Source organism: Micromesistius poutassou (genome assembly GCF_964030765.1).
Source record: "Micromesistius poutassou genome assembly, chromosome: 6".
NCBI lineage: Eukaryota > Metazoa > Chordata > Actinopteri > Gadiformes > Gadidae > Micromesistius > Micromesistius poutassou.
Genome location: NC_140276.1, coordinates 16917054 through 16944221, shown reverse-complemented (window position 1 = coordinate 16944221; position 27168 = coordinate 16917054). Strand labels below are relative to the sequence as shown.

The 27168-nt window shown below is 43.1% G+C and overlaps 1 protein-coding gene across 1 annotated transcript; it reads right to left on the bottom strand.

The window, feature by feature from the left end:
* Positions 1 to 498: 498 nt before the first annotated feature.
* On the bottom strand, positions 499 to 27096 carry uvssa (UV-stimulated scaffold protein A). The gene is made up of 15 exons (XM_084468988.1): positions 26984 to 27096; positions 25048 to 25172; positions 24780 to 24933; positions 24198 to 24374; positions 23870 to 23990; positions 22534 to 23010; positions 22278 to 22387; positions 21314 to 21445; positions 13897 to 14011; positions 11105 to 11312; positions 9435 to 9572; positions 7402 to 7585; positions 6778 to 6889; positions 2193 to 2376; positions 499 to 2059 (listed from the first exon to the last, which is right to left on the bottom strand). The coding sequence occupies exons 2-15, from the start codon at positions 25155 to 25157 to the stop codon at positions 1966 to 1968; spliced, it is 2316 nt and encodes a 771-aa protein (XP_084325114.1). The 5' UTR covers positions 25158 to 25172; positions 26984 to 27096; the 3' UTR covers positions 499 to 1965.
* Positions 27097 to 27168: the final 72 nt, after the last annotated feature.

The following is a 27168-nucleotide window of genomic DNA, read 5'->3' as shown; positions in this document are numbered from 1 at the left end:
ATTGGATCTTAGTTAAAGGATAGGAGCCACGTTAAGTGAAGGAGGTCGTATCGACTCCTATAGGAGCCACGTTAGGTGAAGGAGGTCGTCTCCTATAGGAGGCCAACCCTGCGCAGCTGACGACGGTCGGAATATTTACTCTGCATTGAAGTGATAGTGAATAATTAAGGAAACGATATATATAGTAAATGTCTTACGCCGTATAGGCCTAATGTCTTTATCACGCACGCACGCACACACACACACACACACACACACACACACACACACACACACACACACACACACACACACACACACACACACACACACACACACACACACACACACACACAGCAGCAGCAGGACCTTCATAGCGTTCAAACAACTTTGAAGATTCCGATTTCCGAAATGATTCGTCTGCAATTTATGCTTATTTTGAGAGTAAGAGAGGAGACGAACACGGGAAAGCTTATTTAATCAGTAAAATAGCTGTTCAATTTCACATATTGCTATAATAACCCGAGTGAAATATAAACGGTGTGAACACATGTTGCATAATAACACCTCAAAATATGGGTCAAAACGTCGACATTTCTAATAGTATAATAATGTTAAAGGCCGCTGTGTTTGATGTTGTTAATGACGTCAGGTCGGAGCTCTGGATGACTCCGAATTCCTGCCCTGGACTCCCGCTGGAAAACCGCTCAATTATTATTTCAAGTGTGAATTCGTTTTATCTTCCGAGTTGTATTGAACGCAGCGCCAGGTCCGCTCCGCCCCCTTGGCCACTCCTCATTGGTGGAGAATATAAATTATGGAATAACTGTGGAACACTAAAGAAGAAGAGATCATTGATAAATACAACGAGGTAGACTTATTGTAGGCCTACATTTCACCAATATTAACATGTTTCATATAAATTAACTCAAACGTTTTAAACCACTCCAATTTCAGCTTAGCCTTTGACAAAAACAGATAGCCAAAATATAAACAACTAAACAATTGCTGATATTCTATATTTGAATAATGGAATTTATACAACGGGTGGCTTAAATCAAGCAACACAGTACTTGAGAATGTGGATAGAACGTTAATGATAATTTTAATAATCAGTCCACTATCTAAAACAGGAGAAAGTTAAGGCAATGGAAACAACACATAATTTCTAAATTGAACAATACAAACTTTTGAAAAAACCCAGAAAGGCCTATTTATCAAATGTAAAGCATCAATCAATATTCACTGCTAAGTGAATATTGAATATATAACAGTGAAGTCTATGCTTCACTGTTAAGTGAAAAAGTTAATAAAATCTTGGCAAACAAAGACATTTTTTTTTAGATACACTGCTTGTCTTAGACCAACACATATTATACAGTGCAAATGTGTATTATATTAAACATAAAATGTTTTATAGTGGGTGGTTAAATGAGCCAACTATGTTTTCACAATAAACAGCAATAACCTTCTCACGAATCCATTAACTTACAGCCTTAGAACATTAACATTACATTCACATACTTTTTAACATTTAAATGGGTCAATGTGGCACTTGAGGTTGTGCTTCGTTTTCAGACGTCTTATCCTGATGTTCAGGTGTTTTCAGATGTCTTATCCTGATGTTTAGGTGTTTTCAGACGTCTTATCCTGATGTTTAGGTGTTTTCAGACGTCTTATCCTGATGTTTAGGTGTTTTCAGACGTCTTATCCTGATGTTTAGGTGTTTTCAGACGTCTTATCCTGATGTTTAGGCCTTTTCAGACATCTTATCCTGATGTTTAGGTGTTTTCAGATGTCTTATCCTGATGTTTAGGTGTTTTCAGACGTCTTATCCTGATGTTTAGGCCTTGTCTTATCCTGATGCTTTCCTTCTTTACGCTGGATCTCGGCTAGGTTTCATTCTGGTGGCAGGTCTACAGTGTTATATACGGCCAGCCCCACAACCAAGCCCAAATGTACCACATGGTCATGGTTGATGCCAACTCAGTTCAGTGCATAGTTAAACTGATTAGAGAACTTTTCATGTTTTCTACTATCGATCTTGTTCATCACCTCAGTCACTCTCCGCATTGAGCTCCTGGGAACAAGACAAGGAGGTGAGAGAAAACCAAAAAACATTACAACTACTCTGTTCATATAGTAGCAGTTGGTAATTACAGTAATTATAAATCAAAATGAATTATTAGTAATTATTCATTACAATAACATACTTGTTGAAAACTTTATTTTCCAGCCTGGAGCGGGAGGTGTTGGCACTCTTCTTCAGATCGCTGAGGTTGGAGTACTTGCCCTTGCCCTTGCCCTTGCCCTTGCCCCTCCCCAGCAGCCTCTCGGACCCCAGGTCCTCCCCCGTCGCCGCCTCGATGTCCCGCATCAGCTCCACATCCTGCCAGTCTGAAATAAACATCCACAAATAAGCTTTAATCCAAGGAGGGCATTTTGTACAATTAACGGAACAGATATGAGATTGGTCTTCAGCCAAACAATATATAACTTTGATTTAACTTTGTCAATGCTCCTAACCCATCAGGCGACATGTTTCTTGGTTCTAGTGATCAGATGATGATAGGATCAATTAAAGAGGCTCATTAAGGATGCTCATTGTCGTTTCGGTGTTGACTTAATATGATACGAATTGATTTTATGAAGAAAAAAAACATGGAATTGCACATGAATTGTATTGTACCTACTATGATTGTGCATTCTTATTACTAATGCAATTTCATCTTTTATCATGTTGTTGAATTAATACAAAGTTAAACACAACATATATAGTTTATTACGTCTAGAATGAGACCATAAGTTCCATATTGTGTCGTATATGAAACAAGGTCAGTTGTCCCGTTCACATCTTTTACTGCCACCTGCTCATTCCATCATTATTTAATCTTATGCTCTTTTCATGGACATTAGTTGGCAGATGTGATTCCGTCGAAATTGAGTGGGTGTGTGTACTTGTGTTTACATGCATATGTGTGGTCAAGCTGTCTTATAGGCTGTTTGCCAGACTTCTCAAGGTTTTGCTGAACCAAAGCCATTGATACCTGCAATGTTTATAGCGGCTCGGGCCTGCTTGAGGGTTTGCCGACATGCGCTAATTGTTTAACCAATCACAACAGAGTGGGCGACCTGACCAATCAGAGCAGACTGGGCTATTAAGGAGGGCGGGCCTTAAAGGGACAGGATCAACTTCTACCTTGGGTTCAAAGTGGTTCTGCAGAAATTAACAGTTGGAAAATAATAGTAATAAAGTGTATTTTTAACATTAAAGCATGTACACAAATTCAAGTAATGCCCCCAAATGAAATTACTAACTTTTAAAACGCTGGTTTGGTGTCTTTGAGTATTGAGTATGAGTCAGTGAATGAATGTGTGATTGAGTGAATGTGTGAGTGAGTGAATGTGTGAGTGAGTGAATGTGTGAGTGAATGTGTGTGTCATTTGAGCTTGACCCTGGAATGGGCCTTTCAAGTAGGCCAACCCTTTATTACACACAAACGCAGACAAAGAATTATAGTGTTAACGAAAAGCAGCTGGTGTGTTTAAGAGATTCATTACTGCTTAAAGAGCTAGGGCTCAACTTACACTCTGAGCCATTGTGTGTGTGTGTGTGTGTGTGTGTGTGTGTGTGTGTGTGTGTGTGTGTGTGTGTGTGTGTGTGTGTGTGTGTGTTGTCTTTGTATTAGTGTGAGCTTAAATGTGTCCTCCATCGCATAGCCAATGTAATCAGAATGTGGTTTTCAACACCTTTTTTGTGATTTCTCATTAGGAAAGCTTGAGATTTGAGACAATCACAAGGTCAAAGAATGCCACTGCCTAGTGGCGTAATACGTACACGAGAAAACAAAGAGTGTAATAAACAGAGAAATGTAGACATTAACAACAGAGCCAGACAGACAGACAGACAGACAGACAGACAGACAGACAGACAGACAGTGAGTCTTCTGGTCAATGAGCGGGGCAGCAGGATGCTTTGCTCTGTCAACACCTCTTAGCTTTTCCAGCTGAGGTGCATGTGCGTGTGTGTGTGTGTGTGTGTGGTCTTTGGTCTATTCAAGCCTCATACGGCTCACACACCGTTTGATATATGGCTTTTGAAAATATGCACATGGTTATTTATGTGTGTGTGTGTGTGTGTGTGTGTGTGTGTGTGTGTGTGTGTGTGTGTGTGTGTGTGTGTGTGTGTGTGTGTGTGTGTGCTCAGATCTAGTCTGAGCACACATTGTCATTCAACGTGTATTCAACTACACTTTTTGCCAGTTGATTCCATGGATCATTTAATTATAAAATAATTTGAGAGTATTTTAGCTTAATGCTAAAATAAGCTTGTACACACTTAGTCATCACTTCCTTAAAATGTTGAATATTTGCTAGAATAATATATGGCATCAATATAGAGGTGTAGAAGAAGTGTAAGTCACTGTACTGGTGACTTGCTGACTGATTAATCAATAATGCAATTAGTAACAAAAGATGCCATTTCACAACTCACTGGACAGTGTGCCTTCAATTACCACACGCACGCACACGCACACACACACGCGCACGCACGCACACACACACACACAGATTCTGTGACAAACACACAAACCCTGGACTCACAAAACCAACAGTCCACTAGCAGAGGGCAGGATAATGAGGATAATGACCACTGTCTTTACTTGCCTTTTCCACGATAATGTACAATATATTAATCCTATCAATGCCTGGTATCATGTATTATTTATATTGCCTTATTCAAAACACAGGACAAACAAAAAATACTAATACAAAAAAAATACTACAAAAAACACAACATTGGAAAGTCTGTTGAAAAAATATCCGAATCATAGAAAGTTTGAACTGATTTTGTTGATAATGAACCTGATAATGATACCGTTCTCCCTGTTTGAACCTGTTATTGATACCGCTCTACCCCTGATAATGATACCGTTCTCCCTGTTTGAACCTGTTATTGATACCGCTCTCCCCCCTGATAATGATACCGTTCTCCCTCTCTGATGATACCGTTCTCCCTCTCTGATAATGATACTGTTCTCCCCCCTGATAATGATACCGTTCTCCCTCTCTGATAATGATACCGTTCTCCCTCTCTGATAATGATACCGTTCTCCCCCCTGATAATGATATCGTTCTCCCTCTCTGATAATGATACCGTTCTCCCTCTCTGATAATGATACCGTTCTCCCTCTCTGATAATGATACTGTTCTCCCTCTATGATAATGATACCGTTTCCCCCCCTGATAATGATATCGTTCTCCCTCTCTGATAATGATACCATTCTCACTGATAATGATACTGTTCTCCCTTTATGATAATGATACCGTTCTCCCCCCTGATAATGAGACCGTTCTCCCTCTCTGATAATGATACCGTTCTCTCTGATAATGATACTATTCTCCCTCTCTGATAATGATACCGTTCTCTCTGATAATGATACCGTTCTCCCTCTGATAATGATACCGTTCTCTCTGATAATGATACCGTTCCCTCTGATAATGATACCGTTCTCCCTCTGATAATGATACCGTTCTCTCTGATAATGATACCGTTCTCTCTGATAATGATACCGTTCTCCCTCTGATAATACCATTCTCTCTGATAATGATACCGTTCCCTCTGATAATGATACCGTTCTCCCTCTGATAATGATACCGTTCTCTCTGATAATGATACCGTTCTCCCTCTGATAATGATACCGTTCTCTCTGATAATGATATCGTTCTCTCTGATAATGAGACCGTTCTCCCTCTCTGATAATGATACTGTTCTCCCCCCTGATAATGATACCGTTCTCTCTGATAATGATACTATTCTCCCTCTCTGATAATGATACCGTTCTCTCTGATAATGATACCGTTCTCCCTCTGATAATGATACCGTTCTCTCTGATAATGATACCGTTCTCCCTCTGATAATGATACCGTTCCCTCTGATAATGATACCGTTCTCCCTCTGATAATGATACCGTTCTCCCTCTCTGATAATGATACCGTTCTCTCTGATAATGATACCGTTCTCCCTCTGATAATGATACCGTTCTCCCTCTCTGATAATGATACCGTTCTCTCTGATCATGATACCGTTCTCCCTCTGATAATGATACCGTTCTCTCTGATCATGATACCGTTCTCCCTCTGATAATGATACCGTTCTCTCTGATAATGATATCGTTCTCTCTGATAATGATACCGTTCTCTCTCTCTGATAATGATACGGTTCTCTCTGATAATGATACCGTTCTCTCTGATAATGATACCGTTCCCTCTGATAATGATACCGTTCTCTCTGATAATGATACCGTTCTCTCTGATAATGATACCGTTCTCCCTCTGATAATGATACCGTTCTCTCTGATAATGATACCGTTCTCTCTGATAATGATACCGTTCTCCCTCTGATAATGATACCGTTCTCTCTGATAATGATACCGTTCTCTCTGATAATGATACCGTTCTCCCTCTGATAATGATACCGTTCTCTCTGATAATGATACCGTTCTCTCTGATAATGATACCGTTCTCCCTCTGATAATGATACCGTTCTCTCTGATCATGATACCGTTCTCCCTCTGATAATGATACCGTTCTCTCTGATAATGATACCGTTCTCTCTGATAATGATACCGTTCTCCCTCTGATAATGATACCGTTCCCTCTGATAATGATACCGTTCTCCCTCTGATAATGATACCGTTCTCTCTGATAATGATACCGTTCTCTCTGATAATGATACCGTTCTCTCTGATAATGATACCGTTCTCCCTCTGATAATGATACCGTTCTTGTTCTCACCAGGATGGCTCTCCCTGCGCCGGCGCTCCTCCCTCTCCTCCCTCGCCCGGTCCTCGGCCCGGCTCGGCTGGCCGCGGGCGTCGCGAGGAACGATCACTCCGTGGAACGGGCACTGGGGGAACGTTTAGAAATGGAATCAGTGGGCGACTGATTCCAAGCAGTAAACATCCATTTGGTTAACATATAAACCAGCAGGGCCATCACAGACATGTCAACACTCTGAATGTGCCCTTAAAGCTGCCATGACGTGCCACCAGGTGTGGTGTGAGTAGCCGTTACAAGCCGTTTTGGAAATCTGCCCCTTATGAAGTCATAAGGGGCAGAAAGTGGGCGTGTCCAGCTAGATGTGTGCTGGATAGACCAGTCTACCAGCCGACCCAGTGGACTGTAGCAAACGCTGCTCATCTATCCGTCACACATCTAGGGGGACACGCCCACCTGTTATGTCATAAGGGGCTGATTTCCAAAACGGCTTGTAACGGCCAATCACACCACACCTGGTGGCGCGTCATGGCACCTTTAACAAGCTATTCACAGCATATATCGATTAGTATTTTGACATTCTCTGTTTGGCCCAGTCTACCTGCTGCTACACCAGGTGTTAGTCTGGTCCTCTAGAGTTACCTTCAGCCTGTCCTGTCGGGGGCACAGTTTTCCATTCCCCAGCGGTGCGTTGCAGTGGTGGGAGACGGGGGTGAAGGTCCCTGGGAAGGAAATGTATCTGCTGCTGCTCTCCGCCAACATCTCCGGGTTCTCCGTCTCCTCGTCCACCTCGCTGGGAACCCAGAAGCGGTGCTGGGAGGTCGACCTGCGGGGCGAGAGAGACAACAGGAGGAGAGAGACAGTAAAACATAAACCCATGACCTAACCTATAGGTAGGGGGAGAGAGACAGTAAAACATAAACCCATGACCTAACCTACGACCACCTGTAGGGGGAGAGAGACAGTAAAACATAAACCCATGACCTAACCTATAGGTAGGGGGAGAGAGACAGTAAAACATAAACCCATGACCTAACCTACGACCACCTGTAGGGGGAGAGAGACAGTAAAACATAAACCCATGACCTAACCTACGACCGCCTGTAGGGGGAGAGAGACGCACATGACCCTAACCCTAACCACATGACAGAACACCCATCCTCTAAAAGGGCGTTGTTCACATTACTTACCCGACGACGACCTTTGGCCTTCACATTATTTACTGTACTACGACCTGCATTGTTTACCCTACACTCCTAAGACCTGCGATGTTGACATTGCTCAGACCTGCATCAATCCTTTTTAGTTTTCTTTTATTTCAAAGCAATGAGCGTGTGATCCAATGCTACGGCTCGCTACGAGTCTTTGTGTCCTGAGATGCATGACGCTTCAAACAACTGAACTCCCTCCTGGATGAACCCAGATTAGTGCTGGGAGCTATGACCAAAAATTTATATCACAGTATTTTTCGGTTTCACGGTATATGACGGTATTTTTTTTTCGTGCATAATCAGGTGTTCACTAGTGCTGCCACTAAGGACTCTTTTTATAACGACTAAAGTTTTGATTAGTCGACTAATCTAAACGATTAATTTAAAAGAAATGGTTAAAAAATATGTTAATAATTTTAAAATAATAATAATAACACTCGTTCAAAGCAGGCAGTCACGCAGCTATGCTGTTTGCGTTTACACTTGCGTACATGGTGGGTTTTAAAACATAACTTCGTAACCCAACGTAATATTTAAGCAATAGATCACAACAGGCTGTGGAATGTTCTGTTCAGTTCGGTTACGTAAGTATGGCGAAATGACAGTCATACTGTACGTTTACATACAGAGTCATAATCGGGTAACTAAACGAATAAGACCTCAACAGGACTTGTAAAATGCATGTAAACACCTTTATCCGATCTACTTCGTACAAAAATCGGCACGTGAACGGACAACTCGGATAAGAACACCTAGATAAGTCGTTCATAGTCCGGTCTCTACCTGCATGTCAACAACATCGTTTCGGAGTTCACGTTCTGCGCATGCTCGAGATCTTTTCCGGGGGCCGTGAGCCGAAAGTAGAAGGAGACGGTATACGTGTTGTTGTCGCCGTCGGAAAATGAGAAACAGCGATTTATTTAGAAAGATGGCGCAGAAGATGGAGGAAGCCGGTGAATGTAGTTACCCCCTATAAGAATTGTGTCCCGGCCGCGGGAGCGCGCATGGCATGCATTCATTAAAGGTGGATGCACACAGACACTACGCTTCGATTGCACCCAAGGCTGAATTAAAAATACATGTTTTTCTAAATGTGGGTCATCAATGAGGTTGTAAAGTAGTAACTTCGGGCACATCTTTCAAAATAGGGTTAGGCTAACCTTAGGGTTAGGGTTAGGGTTAGGGTAACCTTAGGGTTAGGGTTAGGGTTAGGCTAACCTTAGGGTTAGGTTTAGGGTTAGGGTAACCTTAGGGTTAGGGTTAGGGTTAAATGAATTGTGAAGTTGACATGTGTCATATTTTCCTGAGACGAGAATGAGTGGAGCCGTTTCCTCAATGCAGATTCAACTGCTCAGAACTGGCTCACACTTTAACACACTGATGTAAACTCAAACAGATCTGGACTAATATGACGAAATGCATTCTGTCTGTCCTAGTATAAGCTGTGTGTGCAGGGCCACTCACTTGATCATCTTGCCGGCCCCGGGCTGCTTCTGGCCCCAGTAGTACAGGTCCAGACCGAAGGGGACGACGGGGGCGTCAGGGGCCCCGCGGCCCCCCCCGGGGGAGGGGCCTTCAGCAGGGCTGGGGGGCTCCGAGACCCTGGGCCCATGGTGAGCAGCCAACAGGACGAGAGCCGGACCCAAAGAGAGAGGAGAAGACGTCATCCTGTGAACGACACTGACCTGGACGGGTCACGGTCACCTGAGCCAACTCGTCGTGTTCCTGACATTCTGCGTGCATGCTAACATGCTAATGCTAGCAATGCTAACGGGCAGCTCGCTGAGTCCCTGGACGCTTGGAAGCAGACTTGTGATTACAATAGTGTGGCTTCACCACCCTAATAAGATAAATATTCACCCAACTGATATAAACTTACATATCACTATGAATAGAAAAGTATCAAATGTGCAAATAAGAGCTGTGTGCATGTAGGTGGACCAAATAAGAGATAATATTAGAATGTCCTAAACTTTGACCACTGGCCGCTTAGATCAGGGGTCAGCAACCTTCTCAACATGCAGTACCAGTTTGACGTTTTCTCGTTAATGAGTGTGCCTTAAGCAATATAACAATAACAATATATTAAATATTAAGCTGAATTATGACAGCCAAAAAGACCAAAAGACCAAAAACCTTTCCAGAAGATCTGGAATTGTATTATTTCCATATAGTCCACAATCATGCATCAACATTTTAAATGTTTTTTTTGTTGTTATACTTGCAACATGGGCTTAGAAATTATAATTACATATATCGCATCTTAAAACACTGCTTTCAGAAACTCATTTAAAAACATATTTGCACAGTGAGAAATGTAAAAACACTCATTATATGAGAATGTTAGAAACATCCACATAAATTTCTTTAAGACATGTACAGCTTTGCAAAACCATGTGAAGGCCATGCATACAGGCCACTGGCAACAATATTTTAAATATTTTCTTCTCTATTACTCTCAACATAGGTTTAAAAACAATTAAATGATCCCAATTCAGAACACTGCTTTCAGTAACTCATTTAAACATATTAGCACTGGGAGGAAATGCCGAAAATAGAATAAAGTGCAAAGTATATATAGTATATAGCATAATAATTATAAAATAAAAAATTAAAATGAAGATATATATATATATATATTTTGATCAACAGTTTAATTTCCTCCTTCCTCCTTCCTCCTAACCCTCACCCTCTCACCGTGGGCCTACCCCTCACCCTCACCCTCTCACCGTGGGCCTACCCCTAACCCTCACCCTCTCACTGTGGGCCTAACCTTAACCCTCACTCTAACCCTCTCACTGTGGGCCTAACCCTCACCCTCACCCTCTCACTGTGGGCCTAACCCTCACCCTCACCCTCTCACTGTGGGCCTAACCCTCACCCTCTCACCGTGGGCCTCACCCTCTCACCCTCACCCTCTCTAACCCTCACCCTCTCACCGTGGGCCTCACCCTCTCTAACCCTCACCCTAACCCTCACCCTCTCACGTGGGCCTCACCCTCTCACCCTCTCTAACCCTCACCCTCTCACCGTGGGCCTCACCCTAACCCTCACCCTCTCACCGTGGGCCTCACCCTCTCTAACCCTCACCCTCTCACCGTGGGCCTCACCCTCTCTAACCCTCACCCTCTCACCGTGGGCCTGTGCAGGGGCCCATCTGTCCCTTCAGGAGGTGCAGTGTGGCGGCTGCACAGGTGGGGTCCTTCTCCTCCTCCAGCCTCCTCCTCAGCCTCCTGGCAGTGGAGGAGGAGGCCGCTGGGGGCCTCTTAGGTGGAGCTCTCTGGGGGGGTGGAGCTCTCTGGGGGGGTGGAGCTGCAGAGGTGGAGGCTGAGGGTTCCAGACCTGTACATGGAACACAAAGAAGAACTGTTGGTTCATTTAGTCACTGGCTAGCTGAAGTGACTTCAACGCGTTTGTTGATTTGATTCAGAATTCAAGTTCACGTGTTTAAAATTTCTCTCCATTTCTGTTTGTGGAAACACACACTGAGCCAATCAGAGGATGAGGACTTCTGCAGCAGCCCGGGTGACTCTAACCCTAACTAACCCTAACCCTAACTAACCCTGACCCTAACCCTAACTAACCCTAACCCTAACTAACCACCAACTCGAGTCCCCCCCCCTGCACTAGCTACCGGTGGTAGTCTACGCCCACTGATCAGCTGACCCTGATTAGTCTCCGCCCACTGATCAGCTGACCCTGATTAGTCTCCGCCCACTGATCAGCTGACCCTGATTAGTCTCCGCCCACTGATCAGCTGACCCTGATTAGTCTCCGCCCACTGACGTCAGGGCAGGGTCTGTTCAGACTGCATCTCAGCCAGGAAAGAAAATCATTGGACTGCATTTTTCCATCCCTGCGTTCTAAAATGTAGCACTTGGAGCAGGTTGCTTAGTGGATGAATGTTATGTACTCGCATTAATCGTGATTTTTCTTGGTCATAACTTCATGGTTGAATGAACTTATTGTCAGTAGCTTTGTATAGAAGCATCAGCTAAATAAATGTAATGTTATGTCATGTAATTTGCACTTTTGTCAAAACAGAACAAAATATCAAAGATTGGCATATGCAAGGTATTTTCTGTAAGATCATCCACACTGAATATACTGATGATGAGGAGGAGGGCTCGTGGCTGCTGTACTATAACCCAAGCACGCTGGCAGGTGTGTGTGTGTGTGTGTGTGTGTGTGTGTGTGTGTGTGTGTGTGTGTGTGTGTGTGTGTGTGTGTGTGTGTGTAGGTAGTGTCAGGGTGATTAGTGAGTTTGCTAATGATCTGCAGGGGCCATGCCAAATTAACAATGCAACCTCTTTAATGAGTCTCTATTAGCCCCTGCACCCTGAGTTACAGCCATCATGCACACATGTGCACAGACACGCACACCCTGACACGCGCACGCACGCACGCACACACACACACACACACACACACACACACACACACACACACACACACACACACACACACACACACACACACACACACACACACACACACACACACACACACACACACACCCTGCAGTTTTGGGCCCTTGAGATACAATCTCACTACATTAGTGTCTAATTGATTGCGAACGGGCAAGGTGAGAGAAAAGAGCAACGCAGCCTTAGTGACCAGGTAACAGGACGTGGAAGGTGGTCGGATCCATGAGGAAAGGAAGTTCACAGTCCCACCTACAAACCAGCTAGAGCAGACAACAGAGAAGTGCTATTAGAGAACGTATAATGTACACCCTCTCTAAAAGAACACAGCATGTACACGCACACGTACACAGTCATACGCTCACGTGTACACACACGCATGCATGCACACACGCACAAACACACACACACACACACACACACGCGCGCGCGCGCGTAACCCAAGTGATTGACAAAGAGATACATGCTGGAATATGGCTGACAATGCAATAAAAGGCTGTTCTAGTGGAAGGCTTTAATATGTGAATGCCTGGGGACAGGACACAGAACACAGCATGGCTGTAGATAACAATTTGAACAATGTTACAACCCGTCTATTGTGAACTAAACATAATGTGTGGCTGACATAGCAATAACACCCAGAGATGGTTAATGATTGACCTATGACCCACTATGACGCATGTCCCACTGGAATACGACTTCAAAACAGAAAGAAAGACAAGCCCAGAGAAGCCGTTTCATACTGGAGCTGAAGACCAGCGGCGGCTGCAGCAGGGAGAGCTGTGGCCAACAAGGAGTCAAGACTGAATGGATCTGATCATATGAAATATCCTATTTAGATAAGCTTGATCGATATCTCACTAATACTCGATAACTCGATAATTTACTTTTTCTTAACATGTGTAAGCATTAAAATACAAGCTATAAAAAGCTTAAAAGGCTGCTATTGCTATGTTACATTGAACAATATTGTTCATATTTGGATATGTCAATTCCTTCTATTGTGAACAACCGGTCTTCAGAGAGTGCTGATCAGAGCGACCAGTGAAATATGAGCAGGAACCAACAGAGAACTTTGATCTGTGATCCGACTCTGATCTGCTGAACCCGACAGAAAAGGCCCCAAACAGTGTTGACGTATCCAAGAAGGTTATTTAAAGGCCTTAACCTATAACCAAATAAAGCAATTTAAAAGAGGTCCTGGGCTAAGCCCTGGGCTTCACACCGCTCTGAAGTCTGCGTGGGTTCTGGAGCGTGGGCTCCACTTAAAGGATTAGGGAACAGGGATCCATTACGGCTCATTACTAACGCAGGAAGACATAAAAGCACTTCTTAAACATAATAGAATATAGATAAAACATAATAAAACCACTATTCCTATGGTAAACATGGACAATCCTTTGGCAGAGGCTAGCTTATTTAATAATGTGTGTGCGTGTGCGTGTGCGTGTGTGTGCGTGTGTGCGTGTGTGCGTGTGTGCGTGTGTGCGTGCTAGACTAACCGTACTCTTCTCTAAGGTGGTCAGGAATGTGAGGTTCGAACCCTTCCTTCTCTGGAACTTCCTCAAAGTCGTCCTCATCTTCATCGTCCTCCTCCCCTCCTGCAGCGGGCCGCGTCTGAAGAGAGAAGTGTGCAGCTGTGGACAACATCTGAGACGCCTTATGAACCACGGGGAATCAACCACAGCGCATTTGGGGCGCGACAATGAATCTGTCCAGTGTCACAAGAAATAAATAATTATATAGAATGATAATACTGTTTTTAATTATTATTATATATAATTATTCTTTAATCCTTAAGTCAAACTTTGTTGCAAACAGTTGGCCTGATTTGTTGATGGTTTTTCCTCTCCTGTGCACGCTATAGTAGACTATATAGTATATTATCTATGTAGGCTATATACCATATATATATATATATATATATATATACTGTATATAGAGGAATCAGAGGAACCACAGGAACCAGAGGAACCAGAGGAACCAGAGGAACCACAGCCGGTTCTTGTGCTCCTGCCTGACGGGAACCCTTAGTGCTGCTCCCGTGTGTTAGTCTGGATTTAATCATTCAGGCACAAATGACTTCCTAAAATGCTCTGTGGAAAATGAAGGCATTATTTGACACCACTAAAACCAGTTCCAATTGAATAAACATACTATGCAATGGAGGACATGTTATGTTCAGGTATTCAGCTTTAACTCTTCTGTCAGGAGGCCGTTCTGGAGCCTTTTGAATCACTTTATATTGTCCCATTCCCTCATCAACCGTCACGCCTTGACCTCAGAACACAGGATAAAAGCCAAGAGGGTTCGATTAAACATGTTTAAAGTTGCAGCGTGTGTGATGTAGTGGGCTCTAGCGCTGAGGGTGAGCTGCTGTGTCAGTTCTCTCTTCAGTCAGGGTCACGTGATGAGCTGCTAACAGAGCACAATTTATGGTTCTTAATGTTCTGGCAAAGTAGTTAACCATTGGCTGGGCTACAACGCAGAACAACCACTACACACAGGGGTCATAGCGGAGTGAGTGAGTGAGTGAGTGAGTGAGTGTGTGTGTCAGGTCCACGGTGCACAGTGTAGAATTACCATCTACTTAAACTAGTATAGGAGAGGCACACTTACAGATACCGCAGACATCCTGTGCAGCCAAACAATTATAAATCCACATTTAAGTTTATAAATATGAACAAGCGCAGATACTAGCAAATATACAACTATATGATCACAAATGTTGGGTGTCCATTTTTCATTGTGTGTGTGGTTTCATTTGTCTGCTGGCCCGGCCAGTTGCTTCTGATCAATGACCTGCAGCCCAGGACTGATCGCCTGCACAGTGAAAAACCTGCCCTAACATCATCCCTTTTCTTCCTGGGCCTTTCCATGTCTTTAATTCACCTTAATTCAGCCCTGATAACATCGGGCTGCTGTCTGGCCACAGGGCATGGCTGTACGTCTTGTGGTTGTGGGGTAGAATTAGCTTTCCCATGAAAGCATTCTGCTGACGGCCCAAAGCTCGGCTAAAATATGGATGCTGTTCTGGCTGTGAATGGAAGGGGAGATGTTTGGGACTGTTGAGGATGCAGAAGCAGCACACCATTTCACACAAAGCCAACAACATTTCCTGGGGGTTGAAGTGTGGCAGCTAATTCTAATGCGTCATTATGACTGCATGCATTATCAATAAACACTTGTTACCCAGGGAGAGACATATGTGTAATAAATAATAATTAGTGGTTTTAAGTATATTATGGACATGTAGCAAATGGCATGCAATGCATGTGCTAGAACATTCAATGCTTGACTATATATACTATATGTACAAATATTTGCTGATTAAACAAAGAACTTGGCAGTATAGCAACTTGCCAAAACAAGCCAGAATGGTTAAGGGGAAGTAAAGAAAGAAAGCTAAGGTAACGTCCAGGAAGCATTAGAACGTAACGAATGTCCCCGCTCAAAGGTTTGGGACACTTTGATTTAGACATCAACACCCTGGGCCACCTCGACATGCACAACGCTGGTCCTCCTTCTGTCTTCTCCTTTACAAGTTAGAAGGACTCTTAAGAACTAAAATAAATGATCTAGAAAGATCTAAGGGGGCCAAATTAACAATTTTCCTGAATCTTTTTTTTTCTCAGCAGTTTGATGGTTGTGCGTTTAAAAACCCATTCCATCTTATAAACCAAAAATTAAATGTAGTCGCCTGTGATGAGCATGCAGTGCCCCTGCTATTTATATGCTAATGTAGACTCTGCCCGCCAAGGTCTGGCAAATTATTACCGTACACCCATAAGTCAGGTGTAAGCCTGCAAAGGCCTGGGGGAGGGGGTGAACCGTCACACACCGGAGAAAGGAGAATGGAGCAGGTAGGGGAATAAGAAGGACAATAAAAAGACCATGAAAGGAAAGAGGCGAGTGAGTACAAAAGACGAAAAAAATGCAAGGACGTGAAAAAGCTTGAAGAGTCATCTTCATTGTTTCTCCCGACAAGTGAATCTAGCTCTCCCATTGGGATAACAAACGCATTAACTAACAACATTATTTCAGTCCCCATTTAAAGCATTGGAAGCGAATCAGTGCAGAAAAACATTCTGAAAGACTAAACTACTACTGAACTACTTTCAGTGAGAAGTAAAGTCCAGTGTCAACCAAATATATAGAGCCTACTATAAACATTCCAACTCATTTATACATTCCAATATCCCAATGAATAACGATTCAATTATTTTTGCATTGAATTTAAATACTTTTACAGACAAAATAATTGACAGTAAATATTGAAATAATTATTTAATTATTCATAGCATGACATATTGAAGTTTTGGTGTGAACTGAGAGAACTGAAGGAAATCCCCTTCAAGGCTTAGACAGTGGCCAGAGATTAGAGCTTTGCAATATGGGAAACAATTAACCAACATCTATTGTATTATTTTATTCCACACATATTTCAGTCGTGCTGACAACTGGAATACTCCAGTAATCTGGACACCAGCGGCTTTGACATTAACTAACCCAGCCAGGCAGGTCTGGTAACCTCTGCTGATTCCACCTCACCTCCCCAACCCGGTGGATAATGACGGGCGACTCTGGGTGGATTTGTGTGGGTTCTGTGTGTGTGCGTCTGTTGAATGATACATTTTTGTGAATTTGAATTATATACAAGCGGTACCTTCCACAAACCGACCTTGTTTCTTCTAGTAAAGACCGTTCTTATCATCCAGACGTTGTCCTCTGAGTCGTGCTAATGAGTCCTCTTTCTGTGGTTCAGCCGTTACAGAGTGTGAGTCGAGTTCTCAACAGCTTGATTCGTTATTCTCTGTTCAATCCTATAACTTGATAGACCTAATTAAAAAACACCTTCAAGCGTAAATGTAAAAGTGTCAAAGGATCAGTCAATCGACAGCTTCCCTGTTTACTGGGATCTCTAGTCTAGTCTCTCTAGTCTCCAATATGGCGGAGAAGTTGACATACGATCCAAAGGCCAATGCGGCGTCTATATTATAGATATTTCTATGCCATTTATTTGCAACAAAGAAATGCTTTCAGATTTCACCACTAGACCCACCATTACTTACCCGCTTAAGATAGCTTCACTAGGGAGCGTGAATATCCAATATCTTTCCAACTTGAACTCATTTTGACTAGATCCATATGTGATAAATCAAAGTTGTTGACTAATAGTTGTGTTGATTTATGTCCTTGTGTTGCGTACAATCAGGTCAGTTAACTACAGCTCAACCAGATCCATCTGCAGTAATGGTCCAGACAGTTGCAGCCCTTTCCCATCAAGGTTTCCATTCCACTTTGAGGGTACAGCCCCATGTGTTTTTCACCCTCGGACTCGTAATGGAACTGACACACCAAACTGACGTCCAAGAACTAGCCCAGACGAAGGGTGACTGTTTTGCATCGCCTGTGTCTTGGACCAAAAGTTGCCGCAAAGGCTACAGCCGACGGCTCACATGTTCGGTGCTAGCGTTAGAGGAAATAACTCTCCCTACCAGCAGGTGGCGGTAGTCTGTAGTCACCATTAAAGACCTAGGGCTGTGGATATATACAAACATGAACCAAAGCAGCGCTTAGTATATTTGAAAATGATGAATGATCAGATGAAGTGGAAAATGATTCAATCTTTTTGTGCGTAGCCTCTCGACAAAGTCATTTACTTCTTTGCTCACTTATGTTTGGCAGATTCTGATTTTCTTAAGCTGAAAAACCAATCCGAGTGATTCCTCCCCGATTCAATATGCTGAATCGGCCCAAAGAAACAGACCAGGGCCCCCTACCGCCTCGGTAACCCTAACCCTACCGCCCTCGGTAACCCTAACCCTAACCCTACCGCCCTCGGCAACCCTAACCCTAACCCTACCCTCCCTAACCGTAACCCTAGGACATACCGCAGACAGTAGGGCTACAGACAGTAGAGCTACAGACAGTAGAGCCACAGACAGTAGGGCTACAGACAGTAGAGCCACAGACAGTAGAACCACAGACAGTAGAGCTACAGACAGTAGAGCTACAGACAGTAGGGCCACAGACAGTAGAGCTACAGACAGTAGGGCCACAGACAGTATGGCCACAGACAGTAGAGCTACAGACAGTAGAGCTACAGACAGTAGGGCCACAGACAGTAGAGCTACAGACAGTAGGGCCACAGACAGTAGGGCTACAGACAGTAGGGCTACAGACAGTAGGGCTACAGACAGTAGGGCCACAGACAGTAGGGCCACAGACGCTCTGCCGGCCATTGTCCGACGGGGACTGAAGGGACAATCAACGCATTTCACCCGAGAGTTGGAGCTCAACCAGCAGGGAGAGCTCTGTACTTTCTCCAGCCATAAGTGAACTCAAATGATTCATTGTTGCCCTGGTATTCCTGGTAGGAGTCATTTGTACCACCAGTATTTGATGTCATTGGATTTTCAGAACTTATGGTTCGAATGCTCAATTACTTACAGTGTAAGGTGTCACCTATTTTATATTTTGAGTGCAACACATTAATTAGGGATCACTAACTGAAAGGCACTTTTTTGCCCTCACCAATCACTAATTTAGGGGTAAGGTGCAAATAACTAATTTGAGACCAACTCCTTGATCCTGTCTTTCTTTATTCCAACGTCTACCCTGAGATGCTCAGAGACAAGGCCCTCCTGAGGCCTGTCAGCGGGCCGATAGGGGCGGCCCAGTAATAGAAGGCCTTTAAGGCTAAAAAGGAAAAGCTAATTATGATAAAGGGGCTCTAAGTTATGTCGTTATCACAGTGCAGGCTTGCTGGTGCGGGGAGAGTGGGCCCTGGCAGTGATAACCAGGCAGAAGAAGATGCACGGTACTCCGTCAATGTCACACGCCTCTGCTTTACCAAAGATGGATTCACACTGTACTACTTTAAGAGAGGGATTTTTATACTTTTATTATTCCACTTTTTTTCAATAATCTTTAATTATTGAAGAAATTGAATTCACCATCTACGGATTTAAAATGGTGTTGTATAAATGATCATAGTATTTTATAAGATGCTTATCCTATTGTGAAGGCTTTGTGGGTTTGGGTATTTTAACTAAGCTAGTTATAGTAGCGAACGCAGCATTAGACTAAAGACAGTAAGGAAGATACAGACCTGGCTTCACTGTCAGCCCTGAGGGCAGTATTACACTGTGTATTATTTCACATTATAGTGGATGCTTTGAGCAGTGAAAGGTTTCACTAAGCTAGCTCCAACGCTTGTCCTCGCTGTCATTCTGACTGATAATATCATATTATGCATCATGTCTGTTCTCTGCCATCTCTCCATTCCCAAATGTTTTGTCTATTAATATTTCCTGTATCTCACTCCCCAATTCCATTGCAAGCCCAATGGGAGCTACATAAATGAGTACACACGTTGAAAGCTGATAGGGCAAAAAGGAAATGAGATGTTGGAGAGAGTGCCAGACCATATCCCAGGTCAATGTAAATAAACTGGTAACTTGAAACTGGCATTAGCTCGGGATAACTGAATGTGTCAATGATCAACAGTTTGGTATGGCAGGTCTGACTCACAGACCATGTTGAGGATTACCACAAACACACCCTAGATAGGGTTAGGGTTAGAGTAGTGGATTATCTATAGTGGATAGGGTTAGGGTAGTGGATTATCTATAGTGGATAGGGTTAGAGTAGTGGATTATCTATAGTGGATAGGGTTATGGTTAGCGTAGTGGATTATCTATAGTGGATAGGGTTATGGTTAGAGTAGTGGATTATCTATAGTGGATAGGGTTATGGTTAGAGTGGTGGATTATCTATAGTGGATAGGGTTATGGTTAGAGTAGTGGATTATCTATATTGAGGAAAGTAATGCATGATTCAACTGGTCCTACAGCAGCTTCAATATGCTGGATCTGACAGGAACTTTAAGATCATAGATTATAGATTTGATTATTATTGTATTTCTTAAGATGAATTTGAGCAGTCCCTGCCAATACTAAACTACTATATTCAATAATGACCTTTAGTTGCGAGACTAGGGTTTATTATAATCATGTCACAGGGAATATATCATATATTTATCTATATCAAATGATATAGATAAGATACATTTGGTATATGAGATGTATGTGATGTGTATGCTGCCAGTGAAGGAGCAGCAGCTTTAGAGACGATAGATAGTAACACTAAAGGGCTGATTATGGTCGGACGTTCACGCAACGCAAGGGGGTGACGGACCCCTTACGTCCTTGCGGACCCTCCTTGCGTCCACCGCAAGGGCCCGACGCGCACCTCCCAAAAAGTGTAACCTTCCGTTGAGGCGACGCAGCAGCAAGGGCTGTGATTGGTCCACTCACTAAAACCCGACACAGAACCATAAAGTTTCACAACTGCATCGCAGCGTCTGCTTGGTCATTGCGTTTCATGAACGTGGGACCAACTGAGAGGAGGCCGGTTGTCTGCTTAAACGTCTCGTGTTCTCGTAGCGCCCTCTGTTGGTACATTGAGGGCAGTACAGTCCAGTTTCTAATGTTTTTATGCTCTTTTTTCAGGCCGTATGTGCAGCTTTATAAGTATCTCATGTAGGCACACATAAAGATCGACATTATATCTGTAGAAAGGTTGTAATGTCCACCCCATGGAAAACGGTCGGTTTAAATAAAGTAAGCTTCCTCCCATCTCATATTTTCTATACAAGTTCTATACGCGTTGGTAAATACAAACTCAAGTTTCACTTTTGAAACCATGAAACCATGTTTACTCAATGCCACTGCCAGCTAAATATTCAGAAGCAGAGATGAGTGAACTTTGATTCACTCTATATAATCTATATTTTCTACAATATTCTCTAATACTGTGAACTGACATAACAGATTAAATGCACAGCAAACGTCCTTTAACTATCAGCCTTATGTTTAACTGGTAGTTACTTAATGTTCTTTAATAAGGACTCACCACTTTCCGTATCCTGGTCTTGTAATCAATGTGGAGCAACTTCTCCTTCTTCAGGAGCGACTCTAAAGTCGTCTTCAGACGGAGTGCAGACCTCAACAATTGCTGCTGCCCGGGGCCCGACTTGGTGAACACCTGGAGACACAGTTAGAGAGACCGTCACATGGCTACACAGACAGTAGTAAGAGAGACCGTCACATGGTCACACAGACAGTAGTAAGAGAGACGTCACATGGTCACACAGACAGTAGTAAGAGAGACGTCACATGGTCACACAGACAGTAGTAAGAGAGACTGTTACATGGCTACACAGACAGTAGTAAGAGAGACCGTCACATGGTCACACAGATAGTAGTAAGAGAGACCGTCACATGGCTACAGACAGTAGTAAGAGAGACAGTAAAGTGGCTACACAGACATTAGGAAGAGAGACAGTAACATAGTTACAGACAGTAGTAAGAGAGACAGTAACATGGTTACAGACAGTAGTAAGAGAGACTGTCACATGGTCACACAGACAGTAGTAAGAGAGACCGTCACATGGGCACACAGACAGTAGTAAGAGAGACTGTCACATGAGTGTGTACACAGTGAGTGAGTGAATAGGAGTGTGTACAGTGAGTGAGTGAATAGGAGTGTGTACACAGTGAGTGAGTGAGTGAGTGAATAGGAGTGTGTACAGTGAGTGAGTGAATAGGAGTGTGTACACAGTGAGTGAGTGAGTGAATAGGAGTGTGTACAGTGAGTGAGTGAGTGAATAGGAGTGTGTACAGTGAGTGAGTGAGTGAGTGAGTGAATAGGAGTGTGTACAGTGAGTGAGTGAGTGAATAGGAGTGTGTACAGTGAGTGAGTGAGTGAGTGAATAGGAGTGTGTACAGTGAGTGAGTGAGTGAGTGAATAGGAGTGTGTACAGTGAGTGAGTGAGTGAATAGGAGTGTGTACAGTGAGTGAGTGAGTGGGTACTCACTTGTACCCAGCTTTGTACGGCTGGCAGATGTTTTGTGGTGATTAAACGATGGAGGTCAATTAAGGTGGAAACCACAGCCTCGTTATCTTCTGTCTCTTTAAGCTGGACGTCTAAGAGACGGAAGGAGAGGAGTACACTATAATATAAGAATAAAACTAATTATCAAATTGTATTCATATTAATGCACACAAATGCATTTGGAAAGTTTAATTGTGATTAGGACATCATTAAAAATGTTATAATGCATGATACACACCGGACTCTACATGGATGTTCAGAGTGTATGAATGAGAGATGAGACCAGAGTTTCTAATGAAAACATCCTCATAAGAAACATCATTCATCTCAGTGTCCTCCTCCTCTCTGTCCTCCTTCTGCTCCTCTGGAGTTCTTAGCTCTTCTCTTCCTTCCACCGTCTCAAATGTCTCTGCTGAAGGTTTTTCCTCCATCCTAGCGTCCAGACATTTCTTCTCTTCTTCCTCTGGTCTCCTTCCACTGTTCCCTCCATTCGTTTCCTTCCCTAGGGCTTCCTCCACCGTGAGCCTGGACCCCGGCAGGTCCTCCTCAGACCTGCGTCTGCTGGCCGACGCCCGGGCCCCCGGGGCCACGGCCCCCGGGGGCCGGCCGTCAGGGACCGGAGCCGTTTGGTCCGAGAGGCCGAACTCGTCCGGGAGCAGCAGTTCCAGACACGATTTCATCTCCGTCGCAGTCGTCTCGATCTCCTGGTGGGACTCTGAAGATCACAGAAGAAGGATTGGACTTTGTTATGTGGGGCAGCTGCGTCTCTGCATGGCGTTCAAACACATGAAGCAAGCTCAGCCATGCAGAGTCTCCAGCAAACTGTAGATACCATTCTCATTGGCTGTCGGAAAAGGTCTGTAGTTCTAGAAATACTGTCTGAAAACACCTTTTCCTAGCAATTGTCAGAGAGGTGTACTTGCAAGTAGGTGTTTCATAACACAGTTAATCAGCACTGGGTTCCAAATGCTGTGCATGGTAAGGAGGACGCTGCAAGACTAGCATTGCTAAACATTAAAGAGATACTTATATATATATATATATATATATATATATTATATATATATTATAATTGTTGTTTGCCTGTCCAGATTCAGACAAGTTGTTTTTATTCCAATTCTTTTCAGCACTGTGTTATCAGGCAGGCAGATTACCACTCACTACCCAGCCAGCAGGGGCTGATAACAATATTGTCTACATGTGATAATGCATCACATGTAGCCTCATAATCACAGTGCCCTAAATAGTGCCGAATTTTCTGTGTGTTTGTAACAGTGTGTTTTTTAAATGAATTCAAAGTGTATTCCGCTCACATAGCCACAAGCCGTGTTACTGTAACCCTGAAAGTCAATGGAGGTGACCAAATCAAAGGCCAAACTCCCCTTCTACACGCAGAATGATGAATTTGGAATTAAACAACTTTTCTGAATCCGGGTAAGAGAGGCAAATGCCAATTTATAGATATCGACGTATCCTTTTAAGATATACAAAGGGGTCATCATATTCCCAAAGGAAAACTAGTATTGGTATAAGTAAACTAATATTGGTATAAGTAAAACTGAAATATGAATCACCTTCCATCTCTTTAGCAGCGGTCTCCACCCTGTCTCTGTAGATCCTTTCCATCCTCCTCTGTCTCTCATTTTCTCTGGTCCTCTCTGCAACAGTCCTGGCCTGCACATCATTAAAGTCAACCTAAAAGAGACAGAAGAATGGTTCAATATGTCATAACAGCATGATTGTTGATACTTCTCAATAGATATTGTTTAGTGATTAATTATGGAACACACTGTGACCAAAACGATGGGACCTTCACTTTAAAAATGTAAAAAAAAAGTACTACAAAGAAAACGGAAAAAATAAAAAATACATAAAAAGGCTTCCCCAAAATTCCTGTCTCACATTCTTGACTTGTTTCATGAAGTGGTATCCCAAGGCCAGCTTCTTGTAGGCCGCTCCGTACTGAGCTTGCCAGGATTGGATGGTTTTGATGGCAGATATCTTAAGTTTCTTGGCCACCTCTTTTGGCGGCGGAAGAGGTTGATCCGAGTCAGTTTCCACAGTTAATTCCAAAAACTCCTAAAAGATGAAAGAAAGTTTATCAGGTTACTGATGGATTTCTAATCAATGACACATCATGTTGTCTACAGATGGACAGCAACACTATAATGGAACGTAGGACAATAAAAACAAGTTGCCATATTAACTTTACTTTCATTTAAAATAAAAGTTTATTTTAAGGATTCCATCTGTTCAGTATTGGCTTTATTTTTCACAATAACTAAATAAATTTAAAAACATGAATCATTAACCTATTGCAGGTACATTGTGTAAGTTTAGGGTAGTCATCAGTGATTATTATGGCCCTACTATTATACAGTACAAAGTGTAACGTGAATAAAGGATATGTAGCTTAACCAAAGTCTAATCAGTAAACTCTGACTATTTTGAAATAGGCCTGGTTATTAGAAACAACTTTGGTACCTGAAAGTTATCCACAAGACGAATTCTGAATTGGTGTGACCTGGAGAAGAGTTCACTGGCAATCTGGAAGGCTGAAAGTCTGATTTCTGCATGTTCTTTATCAAGTTGTGCCATCACAGACTCGTATACATGATCTACATAGTCATTAGATAGTCTGGACCGTGGGATTTGAGAGGAACACCAACAAAGCAACAAGAAAATAAACACACATATTAGTCATTTTTTGGTTATGATATGAAACAGATTTTCTTTGGACACACAAACGTACCTGCAGATCTTCTTTATTTCCTTGATCTTCTCATGGTTGAGCTGCTGCTGTCCAGACGTGGTGAGCTCCTCCACCAGCTCCGAGAGCTTGTCTCGTTGTGCCAGGTCCATTACGATTAATTCACCCTGTGGATAGGGTGACAGGTAACAGAGGTTTAAAGGTCCCATGGCATGCTACTTTATGGATGCTTATATATAGGTGTTAGTGGCCCCTAATACAATATTTGAAGACTCATTCCCGAAATTCTGCCTTGGTGCAGAATTACAGCCACTACGAGTCAGTCCCACAATGAGCTTTCCACAAATGTGCCTTTTCTGTGTCTGTAGCTTTAAATGCTAATGAGGAGGAGAGAGGCGGGGTAAGGTGGAGGGTGGGGGTGTGGCTCTGAGAAGCTTGCGGCCACGGTACCATGCGCTAATGTTTACAGTGGATGTATCGCAATGGCTTGGATTTATAATATCATCCGGAGGCACACACAGTTTTTGACCGTGTTCTGTCAAATATTCTAGAACACTCCGGGTGCTCCGTCGGGAGTCCTAAAGCTCTATATCTACGTAATATAATATAATATAATATATAGATATCTATATAATATAATATCACGGCCAAAAGCTGTGTGCGCCTCTGGTTCTTCCACTTCCACATCAATCTGAAGTACAGACTGAACCGCGACATGGAGTAGAAAGGGATTGTTGCTGTTTGCAACTCCCAGTACTTCCACAATGAGACTCATAGTGGGGGCTATCTCGGCCATGGTTGAGAAGGAATTGGGGGAAAGGAACTTTGGCTTTGACTCCCTGAAGTCCAGATTGAACTGCGACATGGAGGAGAAAGGGATTGTTGCCTGGGATTGTCTCCCGCCGGAGCGGGAGTACAAGAGTACAAGAAAAAAACATAAATATACAATTTATAAGATGTGGACGTGGTTATCGACAGCAGTATATTCACTCTCCCGACAATGTGCTTCATTATGAAAGGCTCACAAAGGAAGTCATAGACACAACAAAAATAAAGAAGAGATATATACCACCACTCTATTGTTGGGTTTGTTTTATAATATAAACAAACAGCAGGATGGAAGTAGGTCGTGTTTGCCTGAAGCACTGATCACTGCTCACTCGACATGAGCCATGAAGTGAAGAGTCTACCCTAACCCTGACCCATGAAGTGAAGAGTCTACCCTAACCCTAACCCATGAAGTGAAGAGTCTACCCAAACCCTAACCCTAACCCATGAAGAGAAGAGTCTACCCTAACCCATGAAGTGAAGAGTCTACCCAAACCCTAACCCTAACCCATGAAGTGAAGAGTCAACCCTAACTCTAACCCATGAAGTGAAGGGTCTACCCTAACCCTAACTCTAACCCATGAAGTGAAGAGTCTACCCTAACCCTAACCCATGAAGAGAAGAGTCTACCCTAACTCTAACCCATGAAGTGAAGGGTCTACCCTAACCCTAACTCTAACCCATGAAGAGAAGAGTCTACCCTAACCCTAACCCATGAAGTGAAGAGTCTACCCTAACTCTAACCCATGAAGTGAAGGGTCTACCCTAACCCTAACTCTAACCCATGAAGAGAAGAGTCTACCCTAACCCTAACCCATGAAGTGAAGAGTCTACCCTAACCCTGACCCATGAGCCATGAAGTGACCCTACCACCTTCAGACCGTAGTGATTAAACAGCATACGACCCATCAAAACAGTGTTTCCGAAAATTAAACTGTACTTAACAATATATTTCGCCCATAGATTTATAGACATCTGTGTAAGACAATGATTTACAATTTTAAATATAAAATGGGAATAGTGCAAGCTGTTGATTCATGAATTCTTTAGTCTTCAGTGTTAGCTACAGATGTAAACACATATCTAATAAACAACCATGCATCTATATTATAGGACAGACACTAAAATAAGGAAAGGAAATGTTATTTACCTGTTCCGTTAGGGTTATCTGTTTTTCGAGAACAATGAATTATTCTCTTAATTCAAGAAATATAGGATTATTTATGCTTTGATAAAGGTCTACTACTGCTCCCACTAGTGCAAAGCTTCACTGCGCCTGCGCAGAGCTGACCAATCACGCCCGACCTTGGTCTCGCCCGGCGCAGTTCTCGCGAT